This window comes from Cetorhinus maximus, chromosome 23 (genome assembly GCF_964194155.1).
Source record: "Cetorhinus maximus chromosome 23, sCetMax3.hap1.1, whole genome shotgun sequence".
NCBI classification, from domain to species: Eukaryota; Metazoa; Chordata; class Chondrichthyes; order Lamniformes; family Cetorhinidae; genus Cetorhinus; species Cetorhinus maximus.
In genome coordinates, this window is record NC_135901.1 from 54,749,451 (window position 1) to 54,765,470 (window position 16,020).

Sequence of the window (16,020 nt, forward strand, 5' to 3'; positions counted from 1 at the left end):
AGGGTTAGGACAGGTTAGGAAGAAGGTTCATATTGTTATCATTCAGAACAACCCAGATTACAAAGGAACAACTGATCTCAAAGACAACCTCTTGTAGTGTGTGTGGAGGGGGTGTGCTGAATCAAGTTTAAATGGGTTAAATGATATATGTTTTCTACATTAAACGATCACATTAAAATCTGGAACTCAAATGGGTCTATGGATTTGTGTTAGGTGGGAAGATCGGGATCAGTGTATTACTCCAGGGAGCCTAATGATCAGAGGGACAGTATTTCAGAACTGATTCCTGTGATAGCAGCAATCCCATTGCTCTCTGTGAAAAAGACTGATGGAAATATTTAAAGTGGAAACCATAGGCGTGTTGGAGGATGATGGACACAAGGATTTTGTGAACTATTTGAGGATAATGGTGAGGGGAAAGGAATGGATCTGGAAAGCAGCAGACACTTCATGTTGCTCCAGGAGAAGTTGGGCCTGGTTGTGCAGGTGTCAGGTTTTACACAGCACACAGTCAGCCTGTGGTTTCACCCTGGATGTAGGATCTCCGAATCGTACCATTCACATCACTGGATGGGATTCTCAGGAGCCATGTTGTCTGCTTGGAGAGGAAGGTTTGTGTTATAGCTAATGAGAAGCAGCACAGACAACCACACACAGAGACCCACACACACATTCTCTCTCTGTCTCACACACTCAGACATCTTCTCCACACCCACACACATTTACACACACTTCCACACTCAGGGACACACCCGCATTCATACAAACAGTCACATGAGGACACATCCTGTCCTATCAGGTGGACAACACCGACCAAAGTGACCAATACTGGGGATAAAGTATTGGTGCCTATGAAGAACACTGTTTTTGGCACATTCAAGTCAACATCACCCTCCATAGCCTGTGAGCAGTTTTGACCATCCAATCTCACCCCTTTCTCTGAACATTAAATCTATATTGAACAACATCTGGGACAGAGGCTACAACACAATTAGAACAATGAGCTGTCTATTGCCAGCTTTGGTGACAGTGGGAGGTAGTGTAAATTTCAGAACAACTTCCTGGATAATTACAGCCTCTAATTTCCTCTTGGAATGACTTAAAATGTCAATTCCTCTCATGTTGATGGTCTGTTTGATGAGAGAATTCTGAGACAGGTCACATGGAGAAAGAATATCACGTTGTTTTGACTCTGTATCCAATATTACCCTGAGTTTGTTCATTGCTGTCCCAATGTCCTGAGACATGTTCCTATGTTCAAAAGGAACTATTTTGTGTTAGCAATATTAAAAAAGACTCAATAAATCATGTGTTTAACGCAAATCTGATTGTTATCCAGAATATAAACCCCTATAACTGGGCTGGAGTTTATTACCATCAGCAGAAACAGACCCCAATGAACATGGTTCAGACCTGGATGTGATTCACAGCAAAATCCAATCACTTGTTAATTGTGAACTCACTGGTGTCTCAGCAGGTTAGCGACTGAGTGAATCCCTTCCCACACTCGGAAAAGCTGAACGGCCTCTCTCCAGAGTGAATTCATTGGTGTCCAGTGAGTTGAGATGACCACCTGAACCCAGTCCCACAGTGAGAGCACCTGAACGGTCTCTCGTCAGTGTGAACACGTTGATGGGACATCAGTTCACTGGAATTTCAAAGCACTTCTCACAGTCTGGGCATTTAAAAGGCCACTCGGCAGTGTGAATTTGTTGATGTGTCTGTAGGTGGGATGACTGAGTAAATCTCTTGCCACACTCGGAGCAGCTGAACAACTTCTCTCCAGTCTGAACCTGCTGGTGTCTCACAAGGTTGTTTGAAGGGGTGAATCTTTTCCCACACTCGGAGCAGCTGAATGGCCTCCCCTCAGTGTGAAAAAAACAAAAAGCTAAAAGCTACTGCGGATGCTGGAAATCCAAAACAAAAACAGAATTACCTGGAAAAACTCAGCAGGTCTGGCAGCATCGGTGGAGAAGAAATCGGTTAACGTTTCGAGTCTTCATGACCCTTCGGCAGAACTGAGTATAGTTAGGAGAAAGGCACCTCTCTGATTTCTTCTCCACCGATGCTGCCAGACCTGCTGAGTTTTTCCAGGTAATTCTGTTTTTGTTCCCCTCAGTGTGAGTTTGTTCATGTCTCAGCAGGCTGGATAACTGAGTGAATCCCTTCCCACACTCCGTACAGGTGAATGGCCTCTCCCCGATGTGAGTGTGCTGGTGTATGGTGAGTTCTGATAAATATATGTTTTCTTTACCACCTGATCCACCTGTCCTGCCACCTTTAGGGACCAGTGGACATGGACTCCGAGGTCTCTCACTTTTTCTACCCCTCCCAATGTTCTCCTGTTTACTGTGTATTCTCCAGCTTTGTTTGCCCTCCCCAAATGCATTAGCATGAATTTGCTTTCTCTTTTACAGCTGATTTAAAGTTGCAGATTTTGCACCAAAGGTTAAATTAGGATTGATATTCAAAGTTAACTATTTAACTGCAGCAACAACTTCAGCTGGGAGTCAGTGAATTAAGAGGAAAGATCCCAGACAGCGGTTCTTCAAGGTACACTGCAGGCCCGACAGCTCAATCAGCTCCACTCTCAGCTCAGGAGAGCTCAACAACTCCACATCCTGTCCACAGGGGAGATCTCCTGGTGCAGTGGGACCAACATTCGTGCTTTAACTAACAGCACCAAAAAAACTGGATTAATCAGTCTGATTGCTGTTTGTGGAATCTTACTGTGCACAAACTGGCTGTCATGAAACAGCAACAACTTGTATTCATATAATACCTTTAATGTAACAAAACGTGCCAAGGTCCTTCACAGGACTTTCATAAAGAAACATTTGACATCGAGTCACATGGGTCGATATTAGGGTAAATAGACAGAACCTTGATTGGAGAGGCAGATATTAACAAGCCTCTTTAATCAGGAGAGAGAGCAGGACGGGTTTTGGGAGGAAATTCCGGAACTTTGCGCCTCGGAACGGCCACCAATGGTGGAGTAATTAAAATCAGGGATGCTAAAGAGTACGGAATGAGATAGCACAGGTATCTCAGAGGGTTGTGCGACTGGGAGTTAGAGATTGGGAGGGACGTGACCATGCAGGGATTTGTTAACAAGGTTACGAATTTTAAAATTGAGGCATTGCTTGAACAGGGGCCAATTTAGGTCAATGACTACAGGGGTGAAGGGTGAAGGGGACTTGGCCTGATAAAGCTCACGGACAGCAGAGTTTTGGATGATCTCATGTTTCTGTGTGGGGACGGGGTAAATGTGAGAGGCCGGCTAGGAATGTATTGGGATTGTCAAGTCTAAAGGTAACACGGACATGAGGGTTTGAGCAGCAGATGAGCTGGGGGTCAGGTGGAGACAGGCGACGTTATGGAGATTGAAATATCTGGTGTTAGTGATGGTGTGGATATGTGGTCAGAAACTCATCTTGGGGTCAAATAAAAGACCAAGATTGTGAACAGCGTGGTTCAGTCTCAGTCAGTTCCCAGGGAGAGGGATGGAATCGGTAGTTGGGGAACGGAATTTGTAGTGGTGACTGAAGACAATGGCTTTGGTCTTCCCAATTTTTAATTGGAGGAAATTTCTGCTCATCCAGTACTGGGTGTGGGATAAGCAGTTTGATAATTTAGTAACAGTGGAGGAATGGAGAGGGATGGTGGTGAGGTAGAGCTGGGTGTTGTCTGTGTACATGTGAAAACTAACATGGTGCTTTTGGATGATGTCACAGAAGGAGGGCCTCATGGACAAGATGAGCACTGAGAGGACATGAGGGGAGATGGGAGAGAAACTGGAGAAAGATGTAAATTCAGGGCTCAGACAAGAAGGAACCTTACAGACAGTTTGGCCTAGTGGGAGAGTGGAAGGGAGGGAAGCAGCAGAGGCAGCTGATCGGATTGTCTCAATCTTAGTGACAAAGAAGCTCCATGAGCTCCTCACACTTGTTGTTGGAGGTGACAGGGGAGAAGCAGAGTATTGGAGATATTAAAAAGATTCAACACACCTTATATTTCACACCAAGTTGATTTAATTGATAAGTATCAACAATATTAGCCTTTATAATGGGGCTGGAGATTATTAACATCAGCAGAAACAGAACCCAATGAACATGGTTCCATCCAGGATGTGATTAACTACAGTGATTGATTTTGCTGTTACTTGTCAACTCGCTGGTGTCTCAGCAGCACAAATGACTGAGTGAATCGCTTTCCACACACAGACCAGCTGACTGGTCTCTCCCCAGTGTGAACTCGATGGTATTTCAGTGGGCAGGTTGAATTAATGAATCCCTTCCTACAGTCAGGGCAAGTGAGCAGCCCCTTCTCCAGTGTGAATTCGCTGGTGTCTCAGCAGGTTGGATGACTGAGTGAATCCCTTCCCACACACGGAACAGGTGAAAGGCCTCTCCCCGGTGTGACTGCGCTGATGTACATTGAAGTCAGATGATCGCCTGAACCCAGTCTCACAGTGAGAGCACCTGAACGGTCTCTCGTCAGTGTGAACACGTTGATGCAAGATCAGGTCCTGGTAGCTTTTATAGCACTTCCCGCAGACTGAGCATGTAAACTGTCTCTGGTCTGAGTGAACCAGCTGATGTCTCAGTAGATGGGATGACCTAGTGAATCCCTTCCTACACTCAGAGCAAGTGTATGGTCTCTCCCCAGTGTGATCTCGCTGGTGTGTCAGCAGGTTGGTTGAAATAATGAATCCCATCCCACGCTCAGAGCAGGTGCATGGTCTCTCCCCGGTGTGAACTCTCTGGTGTGTCAGCAGGTTGGTTGAACTAATAAATCCCTTCCCACACTCAGAGCAGGTGAATGGTCTCTCCCCAGTGTGAACTCGCTGGTGTGTCAGCAGAGTGGATGACTGAGTAAATCCCTTCCCACACTCAGGGCAGGTGAATGGCTTCTTCCCAGTGTGAGTGTGTCGATGAGTTTCCAGGTCAGACGGGTAATTGAATCCCTTCCCACAGTCCCCGCACTTACACGGTTTCTCCCCAGCATGAGCAGCGCTTTCTGCTTCCATGTTCAAAGGCCGATAATATTCAGGTCCTGATGAATCAAGTGACTCTCTCAGGTCTTGGTGTGAGTTTCCCAACAGCAAATCTTCTCCTTCTATTACCCTGTGAAGTTGATTTAAAACAGAAAAAAGGGAGTGAGAGAGAACCCACAAAAACACAAAGGCAGGTTGTGAAATTGAGCTGAATGAATCTGGGAATTTGTGGGGTCGGCACTAGGAAAAAGTGACCATGAAAACTGCTGGATTGTCTTAAAAACCCAACTGGTTCACTAATATCCTTCAGGGAAGGGAACCTGCCACCCAGTCTGGGCCTACACAAGATTCGGGCTTCTAGGGGAGGAGGGAGAAAAAGCGAGAGAGAAGTGAGAGATGCAGGAGAACTCTGAAGGAATCTCCCCAGCCCTCAACCTCCACCCACTAGACGGGCCAGGGTAGCCGGTGTATGTGAACACCATCACCTCCAACTTCCCCTTCAAGTCACACACCGTCCTGACTTGTCTGACATCCAGTACTGGATGAACAGAAATTTCCGCTATTTAAATATTGAGAAGAATGAAGCCAATGTCTTCAGCCCCCGTTACAAACTCCACTCCCGAGCCACCGACTCCATCCCTCTCCCTGACAACTGTCTGAGACTGAACCAGACTGTTCACAACCATGGTGAAATATTTCACCCCAAGATGAGCTTCCAACCACATATCCACCTCATCACCAAGACCGCGTATTTCCACCTCAGTAACATCGCCCGACTCCACCCCAGTCTCAGCTCATCTGCTGCTGAAACTCTCATCCATTCCTCTGTTACCTCTGGACTGAACTATCCTAACACACTTCCAGCCAACCTCCCATATTCAACCTCCCTGTAATCTTGAGGTCATCCAAAACTCTGCTGCCCATGTGCTTACTCGCACCAAGTCTTGTTAACCCATCACCCCTGAGCTCACTGACCTACAAACGCTCCGGGTTAAGGAGAACCTAAATTATAAAATTTTCATCCTTATTTTAAAGGCTGTGTTTGCTGCCGTTGTGCAAGCGCAGTTGTGCTGTTTTATTCTGTCTTCATAGGGTTAATCTCTCCTCCTCCTCAGGCTCAGGTCACCACTGCAGACTCACCGTGAGGAAACGCAGACTGACCTGGTTACAGTGTCCATCAATCAGCCAATTCCGAACTCAGTCAACAGCAGAGAGCTTTGATTGTACAATCCTAATCTCTAATGCTTTTTTTTAAACGCATGCTGTTCTTTGAAATGCCTTGGAAAGTTTTATTAAGTTAAAGGCACCATTTAAACACAAATTGTTGTTGTTGATTTGGACATATAGCACTGTTCCTTCATCACCACTGGGTGAATAACCTGTAACTCCTTACCTAACAGCATTGTGGGAGCACCTTCAACACACGGACTGCAGCGGTTCAAGAAGGTCAAACATCATCTTCTCCACAGGCAACTGGGGATCGGCAATATTTGCTGGTCTGGTTAGTGAAAGGGCAGGGGAGTGGGACTGGCTAATGTGCTCTTGCAGAGAGCCAGCATGGGCACAATGAGCTGAATGGCCTCCGTCTGTATTGTAATCATTCAGTGATTCAGTGACTGGTTGAGAAAGGACCTACACTGGAGGCCAGGGACCAACTTCTGTAACCAACACCCACCCTGATACAAACCGGCTCTTAATTGGTCTGTCTGTGTTTCTAGACTCGGTTCTGCGAGCAACGCCTGCAATAAAACAATAGCAAAATACTGCAGCTGCTGGAAATCTGAAATGAAAAGAGAAAATGCTGGAAATACTCAGCAGGTCAGGCAATATCTGTGGAGCTAACATTTCAGGGTGTGCAGAATGATTTAGGGGGAATAAAAATGGTGCAGAATTTGATGGTCAATATAAGCTCAGAAGTGGAAGAGAAATGGACTATAGCACAGGAAAAAAAATTCCTGACTGTGAAAGATACTGTGGGAAGACAAAGCTGGTAAGACAGCTGGTCAGGGGATGGGTAGATGTGGAAACCTTGTTTGGACACAATCAGCAGAAGTAACAGTTAAGTGCCAAACACAGCTAAAGTGCATCCAGTATTAGAGACAGAGGAAGTTAGACAAAGGCAGAGAGGTGATCAGGGAGGGCAGAGGTGAAACAGAGCAAAAGATGGACATGGATTCAGATCCACAGTAAAGGAGCCACACTAGCCCCAGAGCGATGGAACCTCTAAAAAATAACAGAGGAGAGAACTAAAAGCTCCAAAATGTAGATGAATGGTCAAAAACACTCAACTCTGAAACAATTTCAGTTTTCAACTTTAAACTCTCCTGCAGGAGCCTGCAGCTAGAAAGATATCAGAAGCACTGGAGTCAGAGAAAAATCTCCCAGTTGAGGAAATACCCGGGGAGCGGGGTGATGTCACCGTGTAATTGTCGATGTGTGATGATGTCACTGTGTAATTGTCGATGTGTGATGATGTCACACACACGAACACAGAACATCTGGGTCTGTGCAAACCAGTGATCACCACACATTATGAAGGATGGGAGGGTCCTTGAGAGGGGGCAGAGGAGATTTACCAGAATGGGTCGAGGGATGAGGGATTTTAGTTGCAAGGTTAGATTGGAGAAACTGGGATTATTCTCCTTGGAGCAAAGTAGATGGAGGGAAGATTTAACAAAAGGTGCACAAAATTATGAAAGGTTTACGTAAAGTAGGTAAAGAAAAGCTGTTCACAGTAGCAGGTCGTGAAAGGATTATGGGTCGCAGATTTAAGATTTTGGGTAAAATGTACAGGAGGTATGTGAGAAAGAAATGTTTGCACAATGAGTGGTAATGACCTGGAACTCAATGCATACAGTCAGAGGCCGATAGAATCCAGGTCCTGAATTTCTATCCTGGACTGAGTATGGCAGGTTTGGGAAACGGTTCGTACAGAGCATTAAAAAAGGATGATCCAGGTCCTGATGAATTGAGTGACTCTGTCAGATCTCAACCGTCTGTAAATGTTCCCCTTCTAACCCCCTGTAAAAGGAGTTTCCAAAATCCATCCCTGTCGGTCCAGGATAGAAATGCACAACATTCTCTCCTCTTGCTCGCTGGACCAGGATGACCGCGCATGCGCCCTGCTGCACATTGCCCCCTATAAAGATGGCGGCCGTTACCCCGGGCCTGGCGAAGGGAGAAATCCAGAATTTTTCGGCCCGTTCTCTGCAAACACAAGACCGGTACCTTGTTATTTTGGGTCTGAGGCCTGCACTGTGTCTTTATGAAGCCTCCCTGTCCACTCCGCTGGCTCCATTCCTCCTCACACACCCACTAACTCTGTTAGTTTGCTCCACTCGACATTCTCTCACCCGCACTGAGCAACTTCCGTCACAGACCAGTACTGCGCAAGCTCATGAAATGGGCCGCACTGCGCATGCTCCAAGCACACACCCTAATACGCATGTGTAGGGAGCTGCTGTTGTGAGGATAGGGCACATTCTGGCCCCTGTTGAAGGCTGGGTAATCAGGCTGCCATTGAGAGGTCGTTTTTTTGAATAGAAAATTATGTTTTGTGATCCGATGACGAACGAAGCCCAAGACCAATATATAAAATTATTCAGTCAATTGGTATGACAAACAAAGTGCATGGGTCCTCTGCCATAAAACTGTCCTGGGTGTAAATAACTGCAGTAAAATCCCCTACATTTAGATGTGAACTCACTGGAGTCTCAGTAGGCGGTGTGAACAATTATTGTTTCTTCTCATACACAGAACATTTAAGCGCCGTCTTGTCAGTAAGAACGTCACAAATCAGCCGGTGAACAATCCTTTCACAATGTCATTTTACCCCTAAGTTCCAGGACCATTGTACATGGATTTGGGAGTTAAGCATGATTTTGGAGACGGAAGAGTGGTCGGAGATTGGATGAGAATTGCAAGGATGTCGGGGTCAAGGGTGTACTCGTGGGAGGGAGAGAAGCAGCAGAGGCAGCTGATCGGATTGTCTCAATCTGAGTGACAAAGAAGCTCCATGAGCTCCTCACACTTGTTGGAGGTGTTGATGCAGTAGACAGGGGAGAGGGAGAGTCGAAAACAAGGACTAACTTGTGTTAGAGATGTTTTTAAAAATTCAACATCCTCTGTGTTTGACAGAATGTTGATTTATTTGATCTTTGTCCAGAATATTAACCTTATAACTGGGCTGGAGTTTATTAACATCAGCTGAAACAGACCCCAATGGGTATAGTTCATTCTTGTACATTATTAACAGCAAAATCCAATCACTGTAGTTCACTGTGAACTCGTTGATGTCTCGGCAGGTGGGATGAATGAATGCATATCTTCCCACACTCGGTGCAGGTGTACAGCCTCTCCCCAGTGTGAGAGCGCTTGTGTAGAGAGAGGTGGGATGATTGCCTGAACCCAGTCCCATAAAGAAGGCATCTGAACGGTCTCTCATCAGTATGAATACATTGCTGGTGTATCAGTTCCTGAGAACTTGTAAAGCACTTCCCACAGTCTTGAAATTTAAAAGCTCTCTTTGATGTGCAATCAGGTTGGATAAATTAATGAATCTCTTTCCACACGGCACAGATGAATGGCCTCTCCCCAGTGAGAACTCGCTGGTGTGTCTGCAGGAGGGATAACGGAGTGAATCGCTTCTGATACTTTAAGCAGGTCAATGGCCTCTCCCAAGTGTGAACGCTCCGATGAGTTTCCAATTTCGATGGGTAAATGAATCCCTTCCCAGTGTCAACATTTGCACAACTGCTTTCAGTTGTGACTGCATTTATGTTTTGACCAGGCCAGATGATCGGCTGAAACCTCATCCACATGCAGAACACTGTGAATGGTGCTTTCTTCTCCCATTTTCAAAATCCCACAATTCTCTGCGGCCCAGAAACCACTCTGTCCAATAGAGACGCCCTCTGAAGAAGGGTCATACAGACTGGAAACTGCTGTCAGGCGTCGCAAGGGCCAGCGACATAAAAGTTCATTCACAAATGTTCCAAAAACAGATACATTATAATCGCCAGGAAAGGCTAAACAGCCTGAAGCTCTTTTCTCGAGAAAAGAGAAGGCTGAGAGATGACCTGATAGAAATAGGATAAAGAATGGAGTTGGTAGCTCAGGAATGAAAACAATGGTTTCAATCTTCCCAAAATTTAATTGGAGAAAATTTCTGCACATCCACAAACAGTCTGATAATTTAACAAAAGTGGAGAAGTCGAGAGAGGTGTTGGTGAGGTAGAGCTGGGCACTGTCAGTGTCCATGTGATAACTGACACTGTGTTTTCAGATGATGTCGCTGTGGGGAGAATATTGCTGAGAAATAAATGGAGGCCAAGGCTGGATCCTGTGGGGACACCAGAGGTAACTGTGGGAGTGGGAAGGGAAGACATTCCAAGTGATTCTCTGACTATGATTAGATAGAGAAGAATGGAACCAGGAGAGAGAAGCCCCACCCAGCTGGACGACAGTGGAGAGGTGTTGGTGCAGAATGGTGTGGTCAATCCTCTCAAGGGCTGCAGACAGATCGAGAAGGGATAGTTTCCCTTTGTCACAGTCACATAGGATGTCATTAGTGGCTTTGATCAGAGCTGTTTCAGTACAGTGGCAGGGGCAGAAACCTGATTGGATGGATTCAAGCAGGGAGTTCTGGGAAGGATGGAGACGGATTTGGGAGGTGTGAACACTTTTCAGGAGTTCAGAGAGGAACTGGGGTTTGAAGATGGGTCAATACTTTGCACTGACAGGAGAGTTAAGGAATTGTTTTTTGAGGAAAGGGTGATGATTTGAAGGAGAGAGGGATAGTACCAGAAGAGAGAGAACTGTGAACAATATCAGTGAACATGGGGAAGTTGGGTAATCAGCAGTTTAGTGGGAATAGGGTCGATGGAGCAGGAGGTGTGTCTCATGGACAAGGTGACCACTGAGAGGGCAGGAAGGGAGATAGGAGAGAAGCTAATGAAAGATGTGGGTTCACGGCTTGGACAAGGTGGAACATTAAAGAGACAGTTTGTCCTGGTGGGCTAGTGGAAGGGAGGGAAGCAGCAGAGGCAGCTGATCGGATTGTCTCAATCTTAGTGACAAAGAAGCTCCATGAGCTCCTTACGCTTGTTGTTAGAGGTGAGGATGGAGGAGAGAGGGAGTGCCCTTCCAGAGAAACTAACTTGTATTAGAGATATTAACAAGACTCAATATGCCATATTTAAAACAAATATATTTTATTTGTTCTTATCCAGAATATTAGCCCCAATAACTGGGCTAGAGTTTATTAACGTCAGCAGAAACAGACTACAATGAACAAGGTTCAGTCCTGGATGTGATAAAATAATAGCAAAATACTGCAGCTGCTGGAAATCTGAAATAAAAAGAGAAAATGCTGGAAATACACAGCAGGTCAGGCAGTATCTGTGGAGAGAGAAACAGAGTTAACATTTCAGGGGTGCGGAATGAACTACAGGGAATAAAAATGATGCAGAATCTGATCATCAATATAATCTCAGGGGTAGAAGTGAGATGGACTATAACACAGGAAAAACAACTCCTGACTATGAAAGACATGGTGGGAAGCTATAGCTGGTAAGCCAGCAGCACATGGTCAGGGCAGCAGTTGGCAGAAGTAACCATAAAATCCTAAACAGAGCTAAAATACACCCACTATTTGAGACAAAGTTAGAAAACAGCAGAGAGGTGATCAGGGAGGGCAGAGGTGAAACAGAGCAATGGATGGACACAGAATCAGATCCACAGTAAAGGAGTCACACCAGCCGCAGAGCTGTCGGACCTCACACAGATAACTGAGGACTAAAAGCTCCAAATTGTAGATGAATTGTCAAAACTACTCACCTGTGAAACAATTTAACTCTTTTCAGCTTTGGAAACTCCTGCCGGAGACTGGAGCTGGAAAGATATCAGAAGCACTGAAGTCAGAGAAAAATCTCCCAGTTGAGGAAATACCCTGGGAGCGGGGTGATGTCACCGCGCAATTGTCGGTGTGTGCTGATGTCACAGTGTAATTATCGATGTGTGCTGATGTCACAGTGTAATTGTCGATGTGTGATGACATCACAGACAGGGACACAGAACATCTGGGTTTGTGTAAACCACTGATCACCACACATTATGAAGGATGTGAGGGTCCTTAAGAGGAGACTTACCAGAGTGGTTCAACGGGTGAAGGATTTTAGATTGGAAAAACTGGTGTTGTTCTCCTTGGAGCAAAGTAGATTGAGGGGAAATTTGATAGAGGTATACAAGTTTATGATTGGTTTACATGAGGTAGTTAAAGAAAAGCTGTTCACATTATCTGATCATAAAAGGGTTATGGGACACAGATTTAAGTTATGAAGCAAGATTTACAGGAGGGGTGTGAGCAAAAATTTTACACAATGAGTGATAATGACCTGAAACTCATTACTTACTCTCAAAGGTTGATGAATCGAGTGAGTCTGTCAGATCTTGATCTTATGTTTGGTTTGAGTTTCCCGTCTGCAAATCATTCCCAAGTGATATCCTATGAAAAGATTACAAAACAATCAATCACTGTCACTCCAGGACAGAAATTGAGAAATATTTCTCTTGATTTGAGTTTGCTGTGTATAAATCCTCCCCTTCTAACCCCCTGTAAAAGGAGTTTCCAAAATCCATCCCTGTCAGTCCAGGATATTCACAACATTCTCTCCTCCTGCAACCTGGACCAGGATGACCGCGCATGCGCCCTGCTGCACAGCCGCGCCCCCGGGCCCAGCAGAGGGAGAGGCCCTGCCATTTCCGGTCTGTTCGCTGGAAACGCGGGGCCTGTAGTTTCTTATTAAGGCTCTGCGGCCTGCACCAAGTGTTTATAAAACCTCCCTGCCCACTCCGCAGGCTCCATTCCTCCCGCCTTCCCACTAACTCTGTTATTCTGCTCCAGTCGCCATTTTCTCACCCACTTTCTGCGGCTCCAGTCACAGGACAGCACTGCGCACGCTCAGCCAAGAGCCCGCAATGCGCAGGTGCCAATCAGACTCCTCAGTGCGCATGCGTAAATCCATGGCGCTCCGGATATGGCATATTCTGTACCGCATTGAATGCTGGGTGGGAGGATATAATTAATTATCCAATATATTTTTATGATCCGATGGTAATTGCAGATTTATGGTCAAGATTTAAATTATACAATTAATTGATACAATAAATTGCATCGGCCTCTATCATACTTCTGTCCTGGGTGTAATTAACAACAAAACAAACCCCTACAGTTAGATGTGAATTCACTGGATTCTTCGCAGGTGAGGTGAAGAAGTGATTTCTCCTTCCATACACCAAACATTTAAACTCCGTCTTGTCAGTAAGAATGCGCCTATTGCGGAGCAAATCCTTTGAACTTTTATAGCTGGATTGTTCACTGGTGGCCAAACTGAGTAAATGCCTTCCCATGCATGAAATCTCTGAATTTTCTCCATCAGATGTGACTGCTGCTGTGTCAACTAATCAGATGATCGAGTAAACCTTTTTCCATAATGAGCTGCTGAATGATGTTTTCACAGTGTGACTTTACCTAGGCGTGTCCAGCACAGACTTGCACCTCTAATGCTTCTGGCAATGGGCTCTACATTCTCTTCTGAAGAAAAAAGGAAAGCGATGCTGTAAATCTGAAATAAAAACAGAACATTTTCGAATTCTAAACAGGTCTGGTAGCGTCTGTGGACAGCCATAGTTTTCATTTCAGGTCTGTGACTTGTCAGCGGAACTGTACTGAATCAGTGCACAGATCTGAAAATATAATTCTGGTTCTCAATTTACAGAAATTCCCAGATTTTCTGAGTATTTCCATCATTTTCTGCTTTTATCTCTGGTTAAAGACGTTGCTTCTGAATTAGACATTGGATTTCCTGGTGACCAACTTTTATTTATTCTCACCCATTCTCTCACCCGTTCTAATCTGTCTCTCTCTGAACATACTGCACTCCATTCTCTCAGGTCCAACCCCAACATTGTCATCAAACCCGCTGACGAGGGTGGTGCTGTTGTTGTCTGGCGCACTGACCTCTATCTCGCGGAGGCTGAGCGTCAACTCGCAGACACTTCCTCCTACCTCTCCCTGGACCATGACCCCACCACTGAACATCAAGCCATTGTTTCCAGGACTGTCACTGACCTCATCTCCTCTGGAGATCTTCCTCCCACAGCTTCCAACCTGATAGTCGCCCAACCTCGGACGGCCCGCTTCTACCTCCTACCCAAAATCCACAAACAGAACTGTCCCGGCAGACCGATTGTGTCAGCCTGTTCCTGCCCCACGGAACTCAGTTCTCGTTATCTTGACTCCTCTCTCCCCTTGTCTAGTCCCTTCCCACCTACATCCGTGATTCCTCTGACTCCTTACGTCACATCAACAATTTCCAGTTCCCTGGCCCCAACCGCTTCCTCTTCACCATGGACATCCAATCCCTCTACACCTCCATCCCCCACCAGGATGGTCTGAGGGCCCTTAGCTTCTTCCTTGAACAGAGGTCCGAACAATCCCCATCCACCACTACTCTCCTCCGTCTGGCTGAACTTGTTCTCACACTGAATAATTTCTCCTTTAACTCCTCTCACTTCCTCCAAATAAAAGGTGTGGCTATGGGTACCCGCATGGGCCCCAGCTATGCCTGTCTCTTTATGGGGTATGTGGAACATTCCTTGTTCCAGTCCTATTCCGGCCCCCTCTCACAACTCTTTCTCCGGTACATCGATGATTACTTCGGTGCGGCTTCATGCTCTCGTCTGGACTTGGAAAAATATATTAATTTTGCTTCCAATCTCCACCCCTCCATCATTTTCACATGGTCCATCTCTGACACTTCCCTTCCCTTCCTTGACCTCTCTGTCTCAATTTCTGATGATAGACTGTCCACCAATATCCATTACAAGCCTACCGACTCCCACAGCTACCTCGACTACAGCTCCTCACACCCCGCTTCCTGTAAGGACTCCATCCCATTCTCTCAGTTCCTTTGCCTCCGTCGCATCTGTTCTGATGATGCTACCTTCAAAAACGGTTCCTCTGACATGTCCTCCTTCTTCCTTAACCGAGGTTTTCCACCCACGGTCATTGACAGGGCCCTCAACCGTGTCCGGCCCATCTCCCGCGCATCCGCCCTCACGCCTTCTCCTCCCTCCCAGAAACATGATAGGGTCCCCCTTGTCCTCACTTATCACCCCACCAGCCTCCGCATTCAAAGGATGATCCTCTGCAATTTCCACCAACTCCAGAATGATGCCACCACCAAACACATCTTCCCTTCACCCCACTGGTGGCATTCCGTAGGGATCGTTCCCTCCGGGGCACCCTGGTCCACTCCTCCATCACCCCCTACTCCTCAACCCCCACCTATGGCACCTCCCCATGCCCACGCAACACCTGCCCCTTCACTTCCTCTCTCCTCACTGTCCAAGGGCCCAAACACTCCTTTCAAGTGAAGCAGCATTTCACTTGCATTTCCCCTAACTTAGTCTACTGTAGTCGTTGCTCCCAACGCGGTCTCCTCTACATTGGAGAGACCAAACGCAAACTGGGCGACCGCTTTGCAGAACACCTGCGGTCTGTCCGTAAGAAAGACCCAAACCTCCCTGTCGCTTGCCATTTTAACACTCCACTCTGCTCTCTTGCCCACATGTCTGTCCTTGGCTTGCTGCATTGTTCCAGTGAAGCCCAACGCAAGCTGGAGGAACAGCACCTCATCTTCTGACTAGGCACTTTACAGCCTTCCGGGCTGAATATTGAATTCAACAACTCTAGATCTTAAACTCCCCCCCGCCATCCCAACCCCGTTTCTTCCCCCTCCCTTTTGTTTTTTTCAATAATTTATATACATTTTTCTTTTCCCACCTATTTCCATTATTTTTAAATCTACAACTAATACCTTGTCAGTCTTTCCACCCCACCCCCACTAGCGCTGTATCTTGAGTGTCCTGCCATCCATTCTTAATTAGCACTTTTCTTAGATAATATCACCACCTTCAACACCTCTTTGATCCTTTTGTCTGTGACATCTTTTGATTATCTG

The 16,020-nt window shown here is 46.1% G+C and overlaps 1 protein-coding gene and 1 pseudogene across 1 annotated transcript; one reads left to right on the top strand and one right to left on the bottom strand.

The window, feature by feature from the left end:
* The window catches only part of LOC144698055 (uncharacterized), a 176,866-nt pseudogene that overhangs the window by 120,621 nt on the left and 40,225 nt on the right, over positions 1 to 16,020 (top strand).
* Positions 4,017 to 8,374, bottom strand: LOC144698333 (uncharacterized). The gene is made up of 2 exons (XM_078570291.1): positions 8,225 to 8,374; positions 4,017 to 5,126 (listed from the first exon to the last, which is right to left on the bottom strand). The coding sequence occupies exon 2, from the start codon at positions 5,027 to 5,029 to the stop codon at positions 4,304 to 4,306; it is 726 nt and encodes a 241-aa protein (XP_078426417.1). The 5' UTR covers positions 5,030 to 5,126; positions 8,225 to 8,374; the 3' UTR covers positions 4,017 to 4,303.

Coding starts and splice junctions, on each gene's coding strand:
- LOC144698333 (XM_078570291.1), bottom strand. CDS start 5,029: ATGGAAGCAGAAAGCGCTGCTCATGCTGGGGAGAAACCGTGTAAGTGC.